The sequence below is a fragment of the Anopheles bellator genome, chromosome 1, assembly GCF_943735745.2.
Source record: "Anopheles bellator chromosome 1, idAnoBellAS_SP24_06.2, whole genome shotgun sequence".
NCBI classification, from domain to species: Eukaryota; Metazoa; Arthropoda; class Insecta; order Diptera; family Culicidae; genus Anopheles; species Anopheles bellator.
The window spans coordinates 22380749-22403311 of NC_071285.1; the positions used below are offsets into that span (position 1 = coordinate 22380749).

The 22563-nt window shown below is 46.6% G+C and overlaps 4 protein-coding genes across 6 annotated transcripts in view; 1 reads left to right on the top strand and 3 right to left on the bottom strand.

Moving 5' to 3' along the window:
- Positions 1-142: 142 nt before the first annotated feature.
- Positions 143-22563, bottom strand: part of LOC131205389 (xaa-Pro dipeptidase) — a 23228-nt gene continuing 807 nt past the window's right edge. For all 3 annotated transcript variants that reach the window (XM_058197464.1, XM_058197466.1, XM_058197465.1), the window contains exons 3-10: positions 9560-9778; positions 6970-7161; positions 5282-5329; positions 5029-5090; positions 4912-4956; positions 631-1345; positions 417-568; positions 143-350 (exon numbers count right to left, since the gene is read on the bottom strand). In XM_058197464.1, the coding sequence (XP_058053447.1) occupies positions 317-350; positions 417-568; positions 631-1345; positions 4912-4956; positions 5029-5090; positions 5282-5329; positions 6970-7161; positions 9560-9751 (1440 nt within the window). In that variant the 5' untranslated portion in view covers positions 9752-9778 and the 3' untranslated portion in view covers positions 143-316. The remainder of the gene's footprint in view (positions 351-416; positions 569-630; positions 1346-4911; positions 4957-5028; positions 5091-5281; positions 5330-6969; positions 7162-9559; positions 9779-22563) is intronic.
- LOC131205387 (FAST kinase domain-containing protein 3, mitochondrial-like) lies at positions 1574-3999 on the bottom strand. The gene has a single exon (XM_058197462.1). It carries the CDS (start codon positions 3949-3951, stop codon positions 1888-1890), a length of 2064 nt encoding a protein of 687 aa, XP_058053445.1. The 5' UTR covers positions 3952-3999; the 3' UTR covers positions 1574-1887.
- LOC131215230 (uncharacterized) lies at positions 17027-17431 on the bottom strand. Its single transcript, XM_058209618.1, has one exon. The coding sequence runs from the start codon at positions 17429-17431 to the stop codon at positions 17027-17029; it is 405 nt and encodes a 134-aa protein (XP_058065601.1).
- Positions 22374-22563, top strand: part of LOC131205390 (bolA-like protein 3) — a 1365-nt gene continuing 1175 nt past the window's right edge. The window contains exon 1 of the mRNA XM_058197467.1: positions 22374-22506. Coding sequence (XP_058053450.1) covers positions 22462-22506 — 45 coding nt within the window. The 5' untranslated portion in view covers positions 22374-22461. The remainder of the gene's footprint in view (positions 22507-22563) is intronic.

The window sequence follows — 22563 nt, forward strand, 5'->3', positions numbered from 1 at the left end:
AACCGCCGCGTCAGTATGAGATAGTATCACAAAAATCAACCCGTGGTCGTCTAGGTTCCCAATTTTCAACATTTTCGGACATTTTCACCAAAATTTTCACAGCAAACCGTAGGAACTGCTAATGGAAGTTCACAAATTTTCATATGCAAGAAATATATACTTTATTGATAGACCATAGACTGAAGAACGCATTGATACGAACGCATTGCGCTTTTTGTTGATTGATGGCCAATAGACAGTGAACCGGTCGCCACTTGACAATATTAAATTGGCTCGGGACACGTAAATAAAACACCCCATCCGTCCCATGTTGGTCCTACTTGGCCATCCAGGCTTCGATTTCTTCAACCCTGAAAAATTGTGGGAAAATATTAGATGTGGCTTGCGCTCTCCACATGCGCTCCGTATGTTCGTACGTTCTCGGAACAAGCGTGAAGTTCTCAATGCCCGTCTTGGTAATAAGCACATCGTCCTCGATGCGTACTCCGCCGAATTCACGGAATCTTTCCAGGTTTTCCTTCACTAGAAATTTGCTCAAATTCGGATCGGCGAATGCTTTGTTGAGCAGCTAGAAAAGATGAAATAAGTCATTTTGGGTCGCCAATCTAAAGTCCCACACAGGACACCTACCGGTTCTATGAAGTAACAGCCGGGCTCGATGGTAAGGTACATTCCCGCTTTGAGTGTACGCGCCGTCCGGAGGCGATTGGTTCCGGCACGGGTCGAGCGTTCTGGGCAGCCTGGCAAATATCCGCCCACATCGTGCACGTCGAGCCCCAGAAAGTGGCCCAGTCCGTGCGGTTGAAAGATGGCATTCAGTCCGGCTTCCATCATCTCATCCACGTCCCCCTGCAGCAACTGGGCGGCCCGCAGTTCCTGCAGCATGACCCGGTTGGCCAGCAGATGCATGTCGATCCACGACACGCCTTCACGGGCCGCCCCGCAGACAGCATCCCGGGCAGCCAGCACGGCATTGTAGACAATCTTCTGGTCGTCGGTGAATTTGCCATTCGCTGGGAAGCTGCACGTTATGTCGGCCGCATACCCACCGTAGTTGGCACCCATATCGAACAGGCACATGGCACCATCGCGAATCGCGCAGTCGTTCGGCGAACCGGCATGGCCGTAGTGCAGAATGGCCGAGTTGGTGCCCGCGCCGCAGATGCATGTGTACGACACGTGGCGACAACCGCCGACGGCGTACGAATACCGCAGAAACTCAGCCTCAGCCTGATACTCGTGCATTCCCGGCTTGAGCGTCTTCATGACCGCTTTGTGCGCCTCTGAAGACACGCGGGCGACGTAGCGCAAGACCTCTATCTCGGCAGGAGACTTGACGACACGGCTGCAAATGGGCACAGGACAGCAGATCAATAGTTAGAACTCCGCAAGCGGCTACGGTTGGAGAAGTCCATTTAAAAAATGCGAGCCACAATTAAACAGAAACTTCAATGTTTGATGTAACTACAGTAAAACATTTGACAAAATGACGTACAATTTTCAAATGTCCTACACTGTCCTTTATTGTTCATCACTACACTTTGTTGACTACATTTCGACAGTACAACTTCCTTGTACTGTAAGTATTAACTGAGAACTAAGTTTAAATTATTTTAATAAATTGCAAATTAAGTACGTGAAGCACAGCGTTCTCCGACAGACTTGACGATTTCTAATCCGACGGTTCAGCACTCTTTTCAAAAACACTACAATTTACCCCAGACGGCGTGGCGATTTGTAAATTATTTGTTGTATTTGTGTTTTTGTTTTCTTACTGTAGTGTCATCAGTTCATTTAATCTTTGGAACAGCCGTACAGTGGTTTTAATGACTATGACTTACTAACAAGGTTCATATCACACGATGCCTTCTCGCCATCCTATGATCCTTACGGCGTCCCGCCGGCCGGGTCACGGTTCTCGTCGGGAGGTGGTAACGCATCCAGGGCGCACTTCATTCGCTCCACCAGATAGCGGCGCAGTTCCTTCGGGTGTATCTTTAGCCGGTAGAGTGCGTCGAACCGTAGTGAGACAACCTTCAGCCCGAGGCGCCGCAGGTGCCGTATTCGCATGACCTGCGGGCCACTCAGATACTTCCCGGTGCTATCAAAGCACTCGGGCAGGTGCACCAGCACTGCCACATTAATGTTGCGCTCCTTCATCGTGTTCATCGAGAAGACGTTTCCCAAACCCGCCGGATGGAATATGATATCGACCAGATACAGCGAGTTTACGGGCAGATGCTGCAGGACGGAGAACTTTGTCATACACTCCGGTCCTCCGGCTAACTCCTCCAGTTCGGTCGTGATGTAGTTGACGATGCGCTTGATTCGCCCATCGTGAAACACGGCCTTGGCCGAATGGTCACGGGGCAATAACGGACCATCGTAGTCCGCACATTCGAGTGTCAGCCCCGTGTCGAACACCTTCAGTTTTCCTCGCACGGTATCCAACCGATCCGGGCGGGTTTTGGCGTGCAGCACGTCGAGAAAGTATGGGTTGAAGATCCGGTTGACAAAGTTGAGCGGATAGCGTTCCAGGCAGAGGTACGTAAACATGATGTCGATCACATCGGTCGGCGGGATCTTGCCGAAGTGCAAATCGACAAACATGTTGATCGTGTCGAAGAACTTGATCGCATTGGCGGGCACAAAATCGAGCGCCCCGAACGGATAGAAGAAGGCGCGCACGTGGCTCGGCTCCAGCAGGGCGTAGTTGGCGATAAAAAACTCACTGCACCCGTTCAAGATGTGGGCGTTGCGCAGCCGGAACTCCTGGCAGTGCTGCAGGATGGTCACGATCAGGTTTTGCGACGCAATTTTGACGCCCTTCGCCCTCACGTACCGCTCCAAGGCGCGCTCGATCTGCGCATCCGAGTAGCCCAGATTCGTGAACGCCTCCAACACTGCGCCCAGCTCATCTTCGGCCACCGCGTGAATGTTGGTGTTGAGCCATCGTGCCAGTGCTTGCGTGACACGATACGGGGACAGCTTGCAGACAACCAGTGACTGCAGCACCTCGATTGTGGCGTTCGGCGACATCTGCCACCAGAGCACCGTGATGCGGCGCTCCAACACGGCCAACACCGCCCGACGGCTAACCTTCAGACACGGCAACATGGTGAACACAAAGTGAACGTTGCGCTCCGTGATGGACTTTTCCTGGTCGGCGATGCCGCTCCAGAACTTCTCCACCATCTCCGGCCGGCGGCACTGGGTCAGGACTTCGATCGCGTCGCAACACTCTTCGATTGTGAGCGTGTTCTCGGAGCACCGGTATACCAGCTCATTGCCCAGCATATCGATCGTTTTCGGCAGCTCCAGGTAGCTTCGCAGCTCATCCAACAGATCGAGAATGGCTTTGGCGTCCGCGTGGTACACGATGGCGTTAACGAGACCCTCAAATCGGTTGGCCTCCTCCAGCTCTTTCAGTTCGAGCAAATTGCCCACCTTTAAAATCTTCTCCAGCGCCCGAATGGCCACGTCTGGCCCGGGGCCGTCACGGCACTCGTCCCAGACCGTCAGCACACCCTTTATCGAGTGACACTTGTCGATGCATTTGATTGCCTCTGCTTCGGCCTCCGAAACGGGTGATGATTGTTGTTTGGAGCAGTCTAGTCCTTCCTTCGCATTGGCCCGTTCTGGCGCAGGAGGTCGAATAATTTTATCCGAAACGAACGACACGAACTCGTCCTCTCCGATTTTACGAACCACGACCGGTAGCTCCTGAATGTCGCACCCTTGCTGCACCAGTATCGTCGCGTTGCGGACGAACGTTTTCCTGCTGGACGGCGGATCCGTGGCCGTTGCCGGCGGATCGCCATCGCCGGCGTCTTGTGACGAGAAAGCGCACCTACTACCGGCATCGCAGGCAGTATGGGGTCTGTAATGCTGGATCGAGCCCGCGATTCGATACGAACGCAGAGCACACCACATCATGTACCGGTGCGACATTGGTGACGGTGTTATGTAAAGTTTGCGTTGACGCCCGGAGAACTGTACACTTTGCACAAACCAAAAGCAAAACACATTTCAGTCCCTCAATCGGTACAGTTCACCATTCCAGCGCAAAGCACAGCAGTTGCAATAAGTTTGACTGATTTTGGTGATTTTGTGCCTCGTTCAGGCACAAAATGTGACCAACGATTGCAAAATAGATGCAGAAAGGTGTTTCAGCCGATCGTTTTCATCATCTGTCATGTGCGCACGTAAACATTGGCAATTGACAGCTCGAACTGTCATCAAGCGATAGAGACCCTTCTCCATCAGATACGCACATGTGATTCTGGTTTTATGTGGGTAATGCTGGTTTAACTGTTTTCATTTCCTTCGCAAGGTAACGACGATTTTAGTCATGGCCATCGCAGCCATCCACTGAATCCAAATATTTTTAAGTAATTGAACTATCGCGGTTTTGGTACCGGCGATGGCGGAGAATGCGTTCAACAACCTGCTGTGCCGGTTGCTGGCGCTAATTAAATTAAGGAACATTCAATTAACGCCTTTAGGCTATCGAACTGCACGTCAACTTCTAGAAGAGACACTCGCCGAACGATGTTCAGCTTCTCTTGCATGTTTTCAAATGTAATATAATATTGTACTATATGTATTTGATTCTTCGATTTAATAAGCAATCGTTGCAGACCGGGCAGGCTTTTGAAGCATTGAGAGTATGGTTAGTTAAGTCAGTTCATATCTGCTTCAGCTTTTCACCACTAGTAATTAGCAGAAAGATGAGCTTTTCACGAACGCAGTCAGACTCAGTGTTTTGAGTCATTCAAAAGAATGATCACGCGATAACGGCCTCGGCAAACGTGGCATAGTAATGTATTGGTTTTAACGGTTAACACTTTACGTTGTAAGAAGAAATACCAGTTTCAGAATAGTTAAGTTAAGGTAACATGCTCAACTCACCATTCCGCTATGACCGGGAAAAGAATATCGGTGTCCACTACGAAGCTAAAAATAAAACAAAAATAAACAGTTGTACCGTTTATTTTCCATCATTGCGAGCACTTTGAAACCCCCTACCTTTCGATGCCTTTGAAGTAAGCCGGCTTGGCCACCGATCCGCTGTCGGAATTCGGTCCACTCTGCAAAAGACAACGGCCAATAATTGAGTGAAAATCGTGCATACTTTTCAATCGTGCGTTCATTTAGACGTTAGATCCAGGTGTGTTCGTAAAAAGTTTATGGTCACTTCACCGCAGAGTAGAGAAACGGGTTGAAAAATTTTCATTACAGTTCATTAAGCAGTTAAGCAGTTTTAGAAAATGTTACTTACCAACAGTAAAAGCACCGACGGTTTGCTATCAGCAAGTTTTTTAGGCATCTGTGAAGGTTAATGTTTAAAAAAAATCCAAAGATAAAGTTAAAATTTATAAATTGAGTATACATAGGCATTAAAAAGAATGTAAGCTGTAGCGTTTGCAACCACAAGCTCAGCTATCGTGGTCGTTTGCAATAACTGTAAAATTCTATCTACTAAATTGTAAAAAAAAACATTAATACATAAGCTGCTTTTTTTAATTTTAAGAATGTTCCCATTACTTCTTGCATCGGCTCGACGTAAATACCTTTCGACCAGTCATCCCTTGGACGAACCGGATAAAGCTGGCCAGTGTTTTGCAGTAATACTTTCGATTCTTCGAAATGTGTCATCATACTGGGTGATAAGATAAAAAACCTTCGTCGATTCAGTAAACATCAGGCAGTTCGGCTGATTGTTACATTTTTAAGGCGTAGTGCTACTGATCAAGGTGACAGCCTTTGCACTCGGGGCACTTCCGCCGCTGGTGTTGGTAGGATTGTACTGTACTTGAGGTGAGATTAGCCGGCTCCAATTGGACGCTGAGTTATGACCTTAAAACGCTGCTTGCTACTCGTGGCATATCTTGGGAACCCAATATGCGCCTCAGGGGATTGCCTCGTGCAACAAAACATCAACAAATAATTCTGGTAAACAAATGTCGACGCGCAATTGCGTTCGGTGCACGGAAAGGTAAGAGTAACAGTAGCAGAAATCTCACCGCTTTCCACGGCTAGGCTGTCTGGCTAGGACTTTCATTCGGTCGTGCCACATGATGTCAAAGATAGTCTCTCATTGCCCATAATCCCTATTGATCCTTTGGCCCACTCGAGCAGAACCTTTCGCTTTGGACTACGAATGGTACAGACACTGGATGGTCTCGTGAGTGCGTGACTGTAAGTACTACGCAACTAGTGGACGCCTGAGTTACTGGAGAGAACAGGCAATCTTGGAAGTCATCCGCTACAAACTTGCCTACTAGTCAACTGCACCATCAGAGCAAATACGGCGTTTTTCTGCGAACATTTCACGGACGGTGAAGGGATTGCTTACGGCCGGTAATTCAAGTCATGCAATAGGGGGGTCCGGCAATGTCAACAAACGACACCCCACGTGTGGTGTGAATTGCTCCATTTGGAAAAGAAGCAAAACAATAGCGCGAATTAAACGGCGGTTGGGTTTGGCCCGTCCGACGTCGGAAGGGAGACATATTAAGTTTCGTTTACTTTCCGTTGAGCCGCTTCAAACCAGACATTCAACGTGTGTCCCACGGACAACGGTCGCGCGGCCGCGCATGTCTTTACTTGCTTCGGTTTGCAAAGTGGGGCAAAGAATTTAAACTGGCCAAACAATGTTGTGAACGCGCGCTTCTTGGTCGCCCGCGGTACGGTCCGGTCTGTGGCTGTGTGCGTGTTTGGTATTTGAACGGATGGACCAAGCCGGTAAAAAAAACGGTTCACCAGCCACGTAAAAGCATCGGCGGAAGGAAATGGCCGGCGTCCCGAGAGACGTAAATAATGGCACATGTTTATACATGTCTCGGCGGTGTATATACCGGCCCCCCCATGTATCTTCGTTTGTTTACCACTTTGCCGGGCCGTGGCCGGTGTTGCTAATTTTGTACGCTTTTGTGCTGCTGCCGGTCGTCGCTTCTTATACCTTACCTCATCGGTGTAGTGCGCGGCGTCGAGCTCGTACTTGCTCCTAAAATCAGCAAGCCCGAGCAGCGGACCCATCCAGACGGCGTACTCTTCCGGCAGGCGCGGGACGAACAGCGTGGCACGTCCGGTGTTCAGTTCGACGGTTCCGTAGCATCCCGGCTCGGTTACGCCAAACAGATACGTGAAGTACGATTCCTGCAAGAAATGCAACCAATGCACTAGTAATTGTTATGCTGCTCAATACACGATGAGCCCACTATATAGGGCCCACTCCTTAAAAATCAATAAACCTAAAATAAAAAGAGTAATAAACGGCTATGAATTTGCAAGGATAGATTCAACAGGCAGCTGGCAAATGTTATGGCATCAATTCAACAGCGTGGCTATGTTTTTTAAACTATTTTCATTTACCTCTCTTTATTTAAATAAACTCCCTGAAGGCGTGCTTTGCGGTCGAAACGCTTGACTGCTGTGCGCTTAAGTTACAAAATAAATAATATGGTTCAAGAAATGTTTAAAATCTGAAAATAATTTAAATGCTCGCACTACATTCCCCATCAGAATGCTACAGGATCGATCAGAACACTGTGCACAACACGACGGACCGTCGTCGAGGTGGCTTAAAAATGTGTTTTGCAAAACTCTAATCAAATGAAAACAAAAGCGTGAATAAATCGCGAATTAAGTAGCAAGATTTAATAGCTACGACTCGACACGAGCTGCCCGAGCTGTTTCAGCAAGCCCCCTCTCTTTCTAATTTCTTCGCTGACCACTACGTTCTAAATTCTCGCACTTCCGGTCTCGTCGTTGGCCTTGAAAGTTCGTTGTCTGGTTGCACGTGCCCCCCCCCTTGCTTGGGGCTTGCGCGCGGCGTCAATTCCACTGACGGCGCAGTCAGTGACGTTGTTAACGCCTCGTGTTTACTATCAATCGGGTTTCTAAGTTTTTTTTCTCAAATCTCCTTCTTATTTCCACGATCCGGATCGTATGTTGCCGGTTATGTTTTGTCAACAGAGATTGCTTAGTTGTGTGCTGTCTTATATCGCTGATCGTCGGCAACCCATACCACCCTCTTACCAAAGATAGTCCGTTCCGTTAGCGAAGTTTTTTGTTTTATTCATCACTTGTTGATTCACTGAACCTCATCGTTGGACGCGCTACGCAGCGAGGAGCAGCGCCAAAAACGTGTGTTTGGTTAGCTAAAATATTCTGCGCCCGGGAACGTCGAATCGAAATAGAGAAATACCTTTGCACATTAAAATGCTTATTAATTCGAACCATCCCCTCGAATGAGCAACTCACACCGGCGAGTTTGAGCAATGACGCAAAGATGTGTTCAAATTAACAATAGTCTATTTTGTTGTAATTCTGCGTTTTCTTTCGAAGGTACCATTTCGTTTGAAATTCTCCTGAACCGAGGTTGGTGTTTCCATAAAACCACATTGTTGCCCACGTCCAAACAATAACGTGAGGCGCGCACACATCTGGCGTTATTTTTAGATGACCCAGCACATTACGTGCCGCTATAGTTATTGTAACAACTCTCGCGGTGTTTCTCCTAAAATTCAACATTGAGTCACAAATCGTTCTGAGAGCGTCCCCCTTCGAGCGTGGCATTTCTGGACAGTGGCCAAGTCTCGTAGAGGCGGATAATGGAACACCGAGATTATAGAGATTCAGTACAATGTATGCTCAGACCATCGCGAGACTTAGCCGGTTACTACATAGTACATACCGTGCCGGTATGAAAACTTGGGTGTTTTCCTAGAAAATTCGCAGTTCAAGAAGCAAGACAGAACCTGTGATGCCTAGCCACAAATTCCTTCCTCCACACATTCCTAGATTCCTTCATGAAACGAAATGTTAAGTACGTTTCCCCGTAAAAGGATCGTGGAAGCAAAAGGGCGCCAAGTTTAAGAAACGTTTCGCAGTGGGGCGATTTGAAATGTGAGAGTTAACGCGCGCCACGGCTCCCGGCCGAAATGACACGTGCAAACAGGCAATGAACTTTTCAAGGTCAACGACGAGGAATGGTCGGAAGGGCAGAAACTACCAAGAGCGTAGGTTAGAACGACGGGGCTCGATTCATAACTACGGCCATTTGCCACTTCTTCCGCGACTAGCAACATTGAAGAGGAAATTAATAGTACAATCTCGTTATCAGTGCTGCTTCTAATCCAGCGACGCCATTTTGAATCGCTGCTTGGTGCTGTGGTGCTGAGTGAACGAAGAATGTGGTGATGTAACGTGCGCTCCTGATTGCCTTTCTACGCCACATTCATTGCCAAAACTGCGAAATCTGTTTGCAATACAAATTATCTTAGTGCTATAGATTTTATCAATGGACCATGAATTTAAACTTTGCGCACCAGTGGACCGTGTGGCATGTTTCTACTCCGTCAATCTCCGGCGTTCAACGTTTTTTTTTATGGCTGGACTGTGCGCCAATCTTCTTCCTTCAAATTTACTTGATTTTATGTTCGATGATCTATTGGAGATGTTATTTTTTCACTTCGTTTCAATTAGCTAAACTTCTAATGCTGACCCCCTTGAACGATGGGTTAAGACTTGCGTAACCATGGCGTGCACTTACCTGCCGGAACACGTAGTCCACGTCGGTGTCGTAGTGACTCACGTTATCGCCACCCTGGAGCAGCACGATGGGGTTAGCATTGCCGCCGAAGTTGTGCGCGCGCTGCAGTTCGTTGACCACCTTCAGTCGATTGTCCCGGAACAGCGTCATCGGAATCGAGTGCGTGTGGGAACCCATTTGGAAGAACGCCATTTTGGGTCGTGCTGCTTATGGAACTTCCTATTTACACAATGAGAATCACAAACGAAGACGGAACGCTGAGTAAATCTACCTTATCATTAGTCATACGTTGAGATATTTTATCCTCCTGAGGAACGTTTCAATAGCGGACCCGATTGCGCTCGGTTGCTAGACCAGCGCCAGGTGTTGGCCGTGATAAAATCTGTTCGATAATCAGAAGAATTGACGCTGGGTGGCGCCCATTCACTACACGTGACCAAAAATACAGCCGAAGGTGAAGCAACAAAATCGGTTGCTATCGGATGTGGTTACCATGCTTTTTGTTTAACAACTAAACATTAGAGTTTTGTCATCAAGGTTCACGACAAAGAGCCACCAAGACGGTGTTCAAATAAGGAGCATTCCAAGACGGTGTAAATAATTGAAAACACATATATAAAGAGGTCCTGAAAGTAAACAAAATATTTTCTCTTTTAGCCCAATCGAAAACATGTTTTCCGCAAGAATATGAATCAAGCCGAAAAGCAGAGGGTTTCCGAAACCGAGGGTAACCGACGAAAAGATTCAGTGTACCTTTTTTCCCTAATCTTTTGAGACATATCTTTGTGCAGCTCTATGTAGTTGAAACTTTGATGGCTATGATGGCAACACGGTATCCAACTACGACCAGTTTTTGTTCCTCGAATCCGTCATCATCAGTCAAAGTCCTCAAAGAGTAATTGTTTTGTTTTTTCGCCATTAGAAAGCCTACAGAATGTTGTGCAAAGGCCACGCATTTGGTTACGTTCTACAAAGAACCCTTTCGGATGTTGTTTTTCCCGTTACAAACAATTGATTTCATAATGATAAAGACCGGTAAATTGATTAATAAAGGCTGCTAAAAACTGATTAAAACCCACAAAAAAATATCAAGTGATGACATCGACACGGCTGTTGGTCTTTTTGACAGAAAGTCAAACCTTTGACACAACCTACAAAAAACACAATCAAATTTAACTATAGTCATACAACGAACTAGGAAAAATGTTACCGAAGTGCAACGAAGTTTATATTCCTGTTCTCGAGTTGCTCAAGGGTTGGACTAAACATATAAATTTGATTGAAATCAAACAAAGGTACAATTGCGTGCACAACATTTTTGCTATTGTTTGTGAGGGGTGCTCAAATAGACTTTATTTTTAAGAACATGATACAACTTTTTACATTTTGCAATTCGTCATTTGCCCTTTGAGAGTCGAGAAAACCTCACACAAATAAGCACGCAGATTAAGACTTTTACAATCCCTGTTCTAAAGAGATAACGATTATCATATCTGAACGACACACGTGTCTTCAGTCTGTGCAATTTTTGAAATTCGTATTTATTAATGGAAACATGTGTTACCACACGTGCTTCATCGTAGAGTAGTTTATCTGGTGGTAGTCGTTGTGCACGGTTTAGTCATTGTATGTAATTTATTTATCAAACGAATGATTTGCTATCCTATTCTGGTTAAATCTTTTAAAACTTTGATGTCTCAACTAATTTTAGATGTTACATACATACCTATGGTGCACTTTTTACAATGTGTAAAAATAAAGTTAAATTTCACCCGAAAATAAAAAAAGTTCCATTTATTTCACCCGAACGGACTCTACCTAACGACAAAACGGCGATAATTGGCTTTAGAACGTGAAACAAAAATGTAAGACTTTAGAACTTCGATCCACGGATAACGAGTTAATCTTGAAAGTACACAATAAACTCTGTTTTATGTAATTCTTATTTCATTTATCGAGTAGGATTTCTTTCGTATTTAATTGTTTCGGTCTTGCAGAGTTGCAGCGATAGATTTCCATTCAATGCTGTCAGAGGTTAAAAAAAGGACTAGCAAAAAAAACCACTTGGTGAAAATCAATCTGAGGAAAACTGTGTTCGGAAAGACAGAAAGAACTGTCATTGATGAAATAAAACAATAAAATCGAACGTTTTCATCGCCTTGCGCGATCAACACAGTTGAGTACGCGGTCGGCACAATTTTCTCTATTTATCTTACTATTTCTCTTCATCATATACAGGTTTACAAGTACGAGAAACAAAACTCTAAAAACAAAAAGGCTGTTTTTCTCTTTCACTTATGAACAATTTCACTTTTTACTATTCCGTACGCTTCTCAGAGTGTATTTGTCCAAACAAGCACTTCTCTTGTGCTTCATTTTCCGATAGGTCCATCTGCCATAATTAGCAAGTTAGTGAGACGAATGAACGAATGAAAACATAAACGAGAGAAGAAAAGAATGCGTAGTAATAAAAATCTTACTTATTAGTAGTATCGCGCTGATCTATTCATCTCTGATAGTACATAGTATGATAATTATGTTTCTATTGCTTAAACAAAACTAATCGTTGCGGTACAGGAATTTGTTTGCGGCCAACAGTAACTATAGTATTCTGTTTATTTATTTTTTCGCCAACTAAACAATAGAAACCGTGCGGCGGATATTCTGTCAGCGGTTTACACCGTTGGACAACTGGAGGAGATGCGTAATTACCAAAGTGGTAGAGTGTAATCGAAACCAATCCTAAAACGGATTTTAATTGAGAAACAACAAACGCAAGGATATGCCCGACGGGGGCCACTTTGACGACTTCAAATGCATTATACTTATGGTATATATGGGTCGTTATGTTCTTTTTTGCTCGTGCTCGCCGCCTCTAGTACAAGTGAATAAAATCTTTCGTCCTGTAGCCGGTTCTACTTTACTGCACTGTCTATTTATAATAGTCCACTTATTCACGTTTGTTCTATTCTTTTCAAATTTTATCTATATATCTTTTATTTATCTCTAGTCGCCTACTAATGCGTGTTTTGAATGCAATACCACGTCGTTTCTAGGAAAGGGTTTTAGAAAAATATAAAATCCATTCGATATTGTGTTAGGATGTACTCGAATGAGAACTAAAGAGAATTTTCAAAAGAAATACCTATTAAACTAAATTCTATACGTTTTGCGGTGAGCGATTTTTCTGTTAATATGACTAATCGAATATTCAGTTGTAGCTTCTTTGACGAATGGTGGTTTGTGGAGATGGGTCAGCGCGCCCCTAGCTGATGTTCTTCGCGTTACCTGCCCATCACGTGTATGTTCTTGCCAGCCTCAGCTCTACGTACGTGCATCCGCACTTTGAATAATTTATTATTAGTGTTAGCCTATCTAATCAACGTGTGCTTAATATTTACAAGCGACACTCGAAAACGCGAGACTATTGTTGCAATTGGAATAGTTTCTTCCTAAATGTCTCGTTAAAGGGACTTTTTGACAGAACCATTGGGGGCGGGATTGACACCAAAAGAAGAAAGTAATGTTCCAAACTAGCGAAAAAGATGAAATTTACCACGGAACGCGCCCGGTAACAAGCGGTAGGGCACGCACCTCAACCACCCTGCCAGAACACACTGCACTCTGAGTGAGGCCTTAACAATTTAGAGCTAAGCATTACCCCAAACTCAATTAATTTAGAGTGTACACTAAAAAGCCGACCGAAGCTGTTAAGAGACCGATCTTCAAACTGTCCCCTGCCGTCCGTTTAACGCACTGCACTGCACTTAAAATGCACCCATCGTTATCGTTAGTCTTTCTCGTGGCATGTCTTCATCGTTTAAGAGCGTCCTCTTTCCCCCTAAACGGTATCAGTCTTTTTGTTTATTTATGTTTTATTATATTATAAGAAAATGTGTATTACTTAGAAGCACAGCCACTCAACTAAAGATTGATGATACAGTTTTAAGGGTTTAATGTGGAAAAACCGAAAACCAATAGGCGAGAGTGTTTTGCTTTCGTAGCGCGGGCCGGCAGTGCCAAAACCGGAGAACGCGAAATGAAGGACTCGGCCGCGTCCAGCAGTAAAGTAAGCTACGTAGGTAAAACAAAATAGGTACGAAGAAGTTACGCGGTGGAGCATTGTGGTTTTCTGCAATTGGCAATGGTTGCTAGACTACCACCGGAACCTTTTACCGTAGAGCGAGAGGAGCACAACAAGGGAACCTTTGATTGGTCGAATCAAATCTCGCCAAGTCGCCTCTGACACTCCACCTCCCAAATATTGGCCCTCCATCCAGCTTTTCGGTTCGTCAACACAGTGTGCTGCACTGTGTTGCCACAAATTTTGCTTAGTATCTAAATGAATGGTTATTTAAGTGCAGTGCAGTGCAAGTGGTGCTTTAATGTAGAGATGTGTAAAGAACCCGGGAACCAACAAGTTTATCATAGCGCATGTTCTCAGGAGACGTCGAACAAAACTCTTTCTTATCACAAAAGCGAAGAACTGGTGTTGAAGCTTGGCTATTTTGAGAAACGTTCAAAAGATATTGATTTCTAAAGGTCAAGCCTCAGGTAAGGAAAGTCACCGTTGAACAAATGCATCGATTGGTTTCGTGAGTTTCGAATAGTTCACCATTATTATGTTAATGGATAGCTGTACCATACTTCAAATTAATTAAAACGTTGATGAACAACCAACCTTTTTGGCTGTTAAGAACTTCTAGGCCAGGTGTCGTCTTAGCTTCACCTTGCCCCGTCCTTTATTTCTGTATATGTGTTTACCCTTTATGCTGAAGCTCTTTGTGGTGGAGGGCGTTCATTAAACAACTAGACCAAAAGTTCTCTACAATTAGGTAGACTTAGACTTATTCTGAGACTTAATTAACATCTGGGATAATTCTAGGACTCCGGAAAGTTCTAAGGACTGAGGGAGTGTATCAGATGGTCGCAAGTTGTTTGCTCCTGAGAGCTCAAGTTCAAGTTACGGCTCTGTGGTTGTAATTGAACCTGTCACATCGGTCGTAACTGCCCAGTCTAGTGAGGAAGATGTGAAGATAGCTGAGCATGAGGCCAAGATATCCTCAATGCATCCGGGTACATGAGCTTTGATCCTCAGAAGATACAGAAAACACTACTCATGCATCCAGTCCAAAATCCAGACGGGAACCATTTTGAATCTAGGATAGTAGAAGCTGCTCATTTCTCATGCTCCACAAACTCCACAATCTGATGCTTCTATGTTATGCAATTAACTTTAACGAAGGAACAGGGTACCGATTCTCAAACCAGCTCTTTGAAACGGAATTTAAGTTCGAAGACTCAATGGAAAAGGGCGCATATTCGCAGGGATTTTCAATGTTCTGGCCGTTTAATTCGTTTGGGACAGAAAAGTATGGACGTTGGTTCGTTGACCGCAGCTACGGGGAAGCGCACAAAAACATCGACAATAGACAGTTTTTTCGATCATTCATCGAATGAATCGAAAACTGCATCGTTGATTGAATGTTCTAGAACTTTCGCAGAAGTCCAACAGCGTTTTGTGGGAAGCAAAGGCGATGGATTAGCGAAGCTGCCAAGGATACTGTGGTGGTGATGTAGATGTGTACATGTTTGTGCACAGAGTAAAGTACTTTTACCGAATATACCCATGGCCGGACCTACTCTGTCTCTCTCTCATCTCAGAGTGCACCTGGGACCGTGGGATAAACATAAAACGCAAGTCGGCCATCTTTACATAGCTGGCTAAACGCCAGCTATCTCTCTCCCTGTTTCTCTTGTTCAATCTCTATTGCTCCCTTTCTTTTTCATGTTCCGTCGGCTCTCTGTTGACCTGTTTCTTGCTCTCAAGCTCTCTGTTTGGGTGTGTCGTTACGCTAAACCGGGGTTTGTTGACCGTCTCCCAAAAGAAACGGAACGAAAGGAGTAGGGTCGGAAAGAGCGCGAGAAGCTGGCGAGAGAGTAAACATTACACCAAAACAGGGTACCGACCACCATCGGACGTGCTTCCCCTGGCCTTGTTGCCTGTAGTTTATCAGCTTGTCTATGCTGCTTGCTGCTAGTGGTGACCTATGGCAGAAGTATTGCATCATGCAGGTTGAGTTTGCCCAGTTTCCGTGCTTTCCACAACAGTGTGAACGGACTACAGTCTACTACTACTACGCGAACCTCTTAACCCTTCTGGCGTGCCCCAGATACAGGTCGCTTGATCGACCTTCAAAAGCCAAACATAGCAGAAGGAGCTTTTTAGCGCAACCGCGCTATCGATTTTGAATGATTATTTTTGTTGATGCCTATGCTTGCATTTTGCTGTGGCGGAATGACATTGCCTTGCGCGCTAATGCGAGATGCGAGCGTCAGGGTGAGAATACATTAGACATGCATTGCATAATGTAACGAAACTATGCAATGTTCTCGGCAATAATTTGCCAATTGGCCATTCGCAAAGCACATTCCATCTGCCGCCCCGCACAGCAAACTGAGGAGGTAGCAGCAAGTAGGTCTCCCATAGCGTTACTCACCAACTTACTTTTGCTCTGTGTCTGTGGCTCTGTTGGTAAACGCGACGTCGTCAACACTGTATGAATGGCGCGCTCCAAAGAGAGGCCTTCAACCGTTCCCAGACTTTGCGCTTCGCGCGGGCAACGGTGCGTGAGAGCGTATTTCGTTTTATGTGTCTACACGTTTCACGCGACCAGATCGATTCAGAAGAAGCCGTTGAGAAGTTCTGCGGCATAATGGTTTGGGCCCCACGGACAGGTTTGACGAATCCCTTTTCAGCACTTCAGGGCTGGACTTCGCGTATGCGACTCGAAATGAGATGTTCTGGCTGGTGGCAATGGGCACGATTTTTGTATACTTTGAAGGGTTCTGAAAGGCAGCACAAACTGCAAGCACTATTTTTGTGATTTTCAGAATGCAGAAATACGCACAGAGGATGCAAAGTAGTTTCCCCGAAAGTGTAGTTTCGAACAAACAAAAAATGGATACCTCCAATCCTTCGAATAACCTGAGAAAACGAAGGCTTGTCCAAAAATTAAGGGACTGGCGGCTCTCTGGTGGGCAGTTCCGATTGTTGTAAACAAAAGCGTACACAAAAGGAAAACAAGTAATTATTCCAGAACAAAAAAATTCAAAGAAAGCTCGCGCCTCTCTTGATTTATCTCGGCCATAAGAAAATGGACAATCCGCTGCACACACACATATAACATAATTCGCATCGGGCAGAGAGAAGTTTGCCCGCTGAGTTTTCCCTCCGCCAGAGCATTGTGTGAAGGTTGAGAGCAGCTGCTGGCTCCTCTGCTATGTTACGGGTGTGCACTTACATATGGAGATAAATGTAACAATTTAGATTACTAGAGTTCACCTAAGTTCCTACGCATTAGTATGTCTAGGTTTTCATGTTTGTTAATTTTGTTTTATCCTAGGCTGTTTCTCGTGTTCTTCCCCTTTTTTTTTGCTAAGTTTCACGCCTGCGCCCCAAGTTTCTTAGGACTCGAGCTGACACATGACCACGATCGGCGAGCGCGACGACTCCTCGTCGCTCTCGTAGAAGTAGCGCTGCTTGGGCGATAGCCCGTGCTGCAACCGGCGCACCGCCTCCTTCACCAGGTTGTTGTTCTTCAGCAGGGTTTGCAGAAACTCGTACGGATCGTCTATCGTCTGGTCGTCTTTCTTTTTCGCCTTGCCGACGACCTTTTTGTCCGCCGCCCCGAGGACACCGACGCCGCCGCAGACCGGTTCCGACCACGAGCGGCACGGTATGTGGTAGGGCGAGGGCCGCGAACTCCGCGTCGGTTGGTGGGCGGGTTTCGCTTTCAGGCGTAAGTTTTCGCGAATCTCGTGCACCAGCTCCTCGACCGCCAGCACATCGTTCGCCTGCTTGCTCGGCATGCTGTTGTTGTTGTTGTTGCGGATGTTTTGCTACTCTTCCACCAGAGACCAACAATGGACGGGATTTTGATGGTGGAGGTGGTACTGTTGTTCGCGACTAAAAGCGGCCACAGGATGCACACAGACACTCTTGTTGCTCTTGTCCGCCTGAACAAACACTGGATGAATCACTGGATCGCGAAAAGCGGGCCGCACCAAGCACAACCACCTACGTCATCCACTGTGCCAGCTCGACACACACAAACACACACGCGCACACCTTCTTCTGTTTTTCTCCAAACGCGTCGCACGTACGGTCAGAGAGTACGAGAGCACGAATTTTCAACACAAACCACGCCTCGCTGTTTACACAATAGGGTTTATCCGGTTGGAGGCTTGAGCCAAAATTTTCCGTCTGTGAAACACGGTTCCGGGGCCAGTCGAGACAAACAGTCGATGAACGAACGCGGTCTGTGTGTACAAACACACACGCCGGCGAGGCCAGAGAGTCGTCTCTTCCGAACTGAACTTGGTTTCCGGGGGCTTTCACCGAGCGCGCAGGGCGGCTTCCTGTCGTTTGCTTGCGCTCAACAGAACTACAGTGTGTATGTGTGGCGCACACATACAACGCTACAAATGACTCCGCTTTCCGCCGTCGTTACTCACTGCTGGGGACGGTGAGTCAAGGCTGCCGTTAGTGATGCGCAGCAAATGAGGTGTGTTTTAAACAGTAGTCCTGCGGTTGCTACGATGACTCGGCCGCGCGCACAATAAATGCTTCGAATTGACGGTGTGCTGATGGCGGGTTGACCCTCTTCTGGTCGTCCTTTTTCCGGTTCCAATTTTGCTTCGAGGGCTAACTAAGTTGCCGCTAATTTAAAATAGTGTAACGCTCTGCGTTTTTCGTTTCCTTGTGTTTGTTGCTTTTAGCATTAATTAAACTTATTCTGTTTCTCGCTTAGTTTCGTACGACCGCACGCACGTTTAAATAAGTTTACTCTATCTCTATAATTGGTGTTGTTCCACAGCTTGCGCACCTGGTGCACCTGCACGAGTCATTAATCTAGACGGTTGTGTCGAAGAAGAGCTGCCAGCTCACAACAACGGCTCTCGCTGCGCCCGTCACCTTTCTTTTACGCTCCAACAACAGTCGACAGCAAAACAACACCGAAACACTTCGTCCGTTGGCGGCGACGCAAGGTGGTGGTGCGCGCGGTGCGTTGTTGACCGTTTCTCGCAGCGCGCTCTGTTGTTGTTTTTGTTGATTGCGAGACCGTGCAACCGGCAAGAAAAGCGAGACGGACAACGTTACGACTGGACTGCGAGCGAGGGCAATGTTTTCAACGGCAGCGGCAGGCGCCGCGAAGAGCGGTATGGTGGTCGTGTGATCGGCCGTGGGAACGGATACACCATATACTCTGCAACCCGGGCGAGCGGTGCCGACTCTTTCGCCGCTGGAAAAGTTGTGTTCGACCGGCCCACACACGGCCTGTTACCGTTTCTTATTTTGATGAACCGTGAATTACGGTCGCAGGCGGATCTCAGCGGCGGCCAGCGTTGCCTTGAGTCGAACCGATAAGCCTCTTTCCTCCGTCTTTCACCGCTTCTTCACTCACTCGAAGCCGCCAATGCGAACGTGCGTTCCGAATAATAATGCTCCAAACGAACGACGGTGGCGTTGAGCGACTTTCTTTCGGTTTTACACTGAAACTTGCGTTAGCGCGTTGCATAAAGCGGCAAAACAATGCGGCCAACACAACGATTCACGCTAAAAACACAATAATCCCAAACCGGGTCGTCGTGGATCGATTGGGCAGCAACAACACAGTTCCCGGGAACGGGAAAAGTTTGCACACTCCGAGCGTTCTGGCTTGTCGAACTGCGCGTTTGTATTGACACTGTACGGACACGCGGATGTGTGTGTGGTGCCGTCCCTTGTTTCCGATGCTGCGCACTCGTACTTCTCGTGTTTTTTCTTTTCTGCGAACAACGTAGCACAATGCGTGTTGGTTGACTCCTTTCTATGCTATCTCTTTCGCGCCGCTTGCTGTGGTTGCCTGTGTGGGTTATTTACAGAAGCGAATGGACGCGTCACGCGCACGCGTCTTCCTCGATTGCGATGCTCTCAACTCGAAAGTGCAAAACAGACTAAGCTGAAAAAAACTGACTACTAACTCTAACTAAACCGCTGACTCTGCGTTCCCGGGATCTGTTTTTTGCCTTGCCGGTCTCCTTTCTCTCTATATTTCTCTATTCTCTCCGTTTCTCTGCGCTCCCGGTCTCTGCTTTTCTACACGTTACTCGCGAACGGGAAAGGGACAGCTGACGCTAGAACGAGATACCAGTACCCGATACGGAGCTTCGACGTTTGTTTTCGTTTTTAGCCAACCTTCAACCGTCGGCGGTCGCCAGCACCAACACCAACAGCCTGCTGCGAGGCGAGTTCGTCGGAGTTCGTTTCGCTGACTCCGCATGACCGACACGCACGCACACGCTCGCATCGGTGTTACGGCCGCACCCGGGCCGATCACACGATGTCGGCGTAGGCAAACAGCGCGTAGGAAGTTACACAACAAGAAAAAAATCAACACCACGATGTTCTTATTTCAGGGCGCGTTTGCTGTGCCGTGATCTGTTAATATCGTGTTGCCGGTATTTTTCCGTGTCCCTTGCTTATTTGGGAAAACATATAGAGAATACAAGGAATGCATACATTCGTGGGTCGGGCTTCAGGGCGATGGCGAGGCACGGAGGTAAACATCAGCCCACATTCGAACATTCGAGTTTCAGCCCCACACAATAATATAATTTCCCTGTGTAAGTGCGCCTGCGTGCTTCGACACCGAACCGCTAGGTTTCTCAGTACAGCAGTTTTTTTTTGCTCAATGAAAAACCCAGCACCTCTAAAATTAGGCAGCAACATATAGAGCGCGCCTTTGATTAACTCGTTTATGTTTAGGTTCTTCGGTTTAATTTTAAAGTTCGCACTCATTTGGTGACTTTGGTGACGTTGCCGTCCGGTTGAAGTTTCTTTCATGCGGAAAGAGCAGCTCGTAGTAATGTTTTCAAAACATTCTCAGCCCTTGACACATCGCGAGCCCGGGCATTGAAATGGGTGGCAATTGAACACGTTACGACAGTGGTGTCCGTGAGGGCCGCAAATGGGAGCAGATCCCGCCACTACTACGCCGTCGCCGCTTGCGGTTTCCTTTCCTCTCAGTCCTCATCGCGCACCCTCTCACTCTCGCTCTCTCTCTCGCTCTCTCCTAGCCGGCCGCATTTGCGCCACGATGCGCGGGCTACGTGCTGAAAAGAATGTAAATAAATCGTTCCAAGCAAAACATTCGAACGGCGACGGGATCTGCTGTGCCGAAAAGAGATCAACGTCCACATAGCCCAACACCCCGGCAGTTTTAGTCCCTGTCTCTGTCTCTTTTCCCAGAGACCTGTATTATTCATACAATACTTGGAACACTCTCAATGGGCAGCGAAATTCCTGTTTCCCACAATACGCCCGACGAACGGCCGTGCAGGCGGGCAGGCGGGCCGGGTGTTATTGCTTCGTCTCGAGCCAACGTGATCGCGTTGCATATGTGTGTGTCACGGAAATGGCTGCGTAGTAGTTGTTGCTGCGTTGCTCGGACTACTTTTCTTCCAACATAAGCAACTGCCGGAGGTCTCTCTCTAGGAGCGCGCTAATGTTTTTGTTTTGACGCGATCAAAATATCGAACACGGTCCGCGGCGCGGGGCACATGTCTCGCAGCCCCCCGCCGCACCGACGACCGGCCGCAGCCGCACGATGATACGTGATGCGATTGGCGAGTGGGATTAGACGGCGCGTTGCAAAATATCCCCGGCGCCGCCGTCCGCCATCGCGCCATTGTGAGAGTTGCTCTCGGGCTTACAAAAGAAGGGCCGGCCGGGCGAGGTCACCCGATAAGGGGCGCTGGCAGCAATTTGCAAAACAGGCGGACTGAAAGAGAAAGCGACCGCGCCCGGCTGCGAGAGAGAAACAAGAAACTCTGTCGAATCTTTACGGCGTGAGTTTTACCTTCTCGCAAGTTACCCCCCGTCTTCATTCAATGACAGTTTTTTTTTGTTTCTGCAAGCGTGCACAAAATGGCAACGTTACCTTTTCACTCTTTTACGGTTTTCTTAGCGTTCACCGTCTTGTGAGGTTACATTTCTTCAAACTTTGGATTGTTTGGAAAATCCATTTTGCATTTGTTTCTCGAAGAAATGATTAAAAGTAAAAAATGTTAAAAGTACATATTCAAGTACATACATAGCGTAGCGCAAGTACAGTTAGACAATCCATTTTCAGTCCAAACTAGGAGATTTATCTAAACCAGTGTTATTGTTTCAGAGACAGCAACAATGTACTGCAATTGTTGTCTGGTGTGCTGCTTGAATAAAGTTTAGATAGAAAATGTGCAGAGCTGGAATTTAATGCCCGCCGGCGACAATTTAGGTAACGACAAACAACATAAGCTGAAATTTGTTTAAAGAACCTTTGTGACGGTGGTGGTGGCTTTTTAGGCGAACGTATCAGCAATCGCTCTTCAATCACGTAAATATTTTCCTTCGGCATCTCCCCGATGAACTTCCCGATTCCCGATTGATACTTCCGGTAACAATTAAATATATTCCTGATTCGCCTATCCCAGCCATCATTCGATTAGGCAAGTAATCCTTAGAAGTACAGGATGATATGTTTCGTATTAAAATGTAGAGTAGTTTTTGAGCTGCAACCACGTTATCACGTTATATTAAACATATCTTGCCTTGTAAACATACTTCTGTTTTGTTAACATGTTTCACTTTGATTGAAATGTTGGACCAACCGTCAAATATGATAACCAACGGTAATTCGAATTATGTAGCGCAACGCCTCTTATTTTGGTTGTCAAACGATTTAGACCAGTTCTGTCATTTGCGGTTTCATAACAAATAACTCGGCAACACGGTCCGTCGGAATCGAATTACATTCGACAAGGATTGCCGGCAACTCTGAATCCAATAGATTGTTGGAGTTTCTAACTAAATCGCCATGAGTGGAAATCTCTTTCGAATTTACGGCAACCGCTACATTTCGGTGAGTTGGGTACAATTGAAAACGAACCGTTTTAACTAGAGCATCAGCACAATTTGC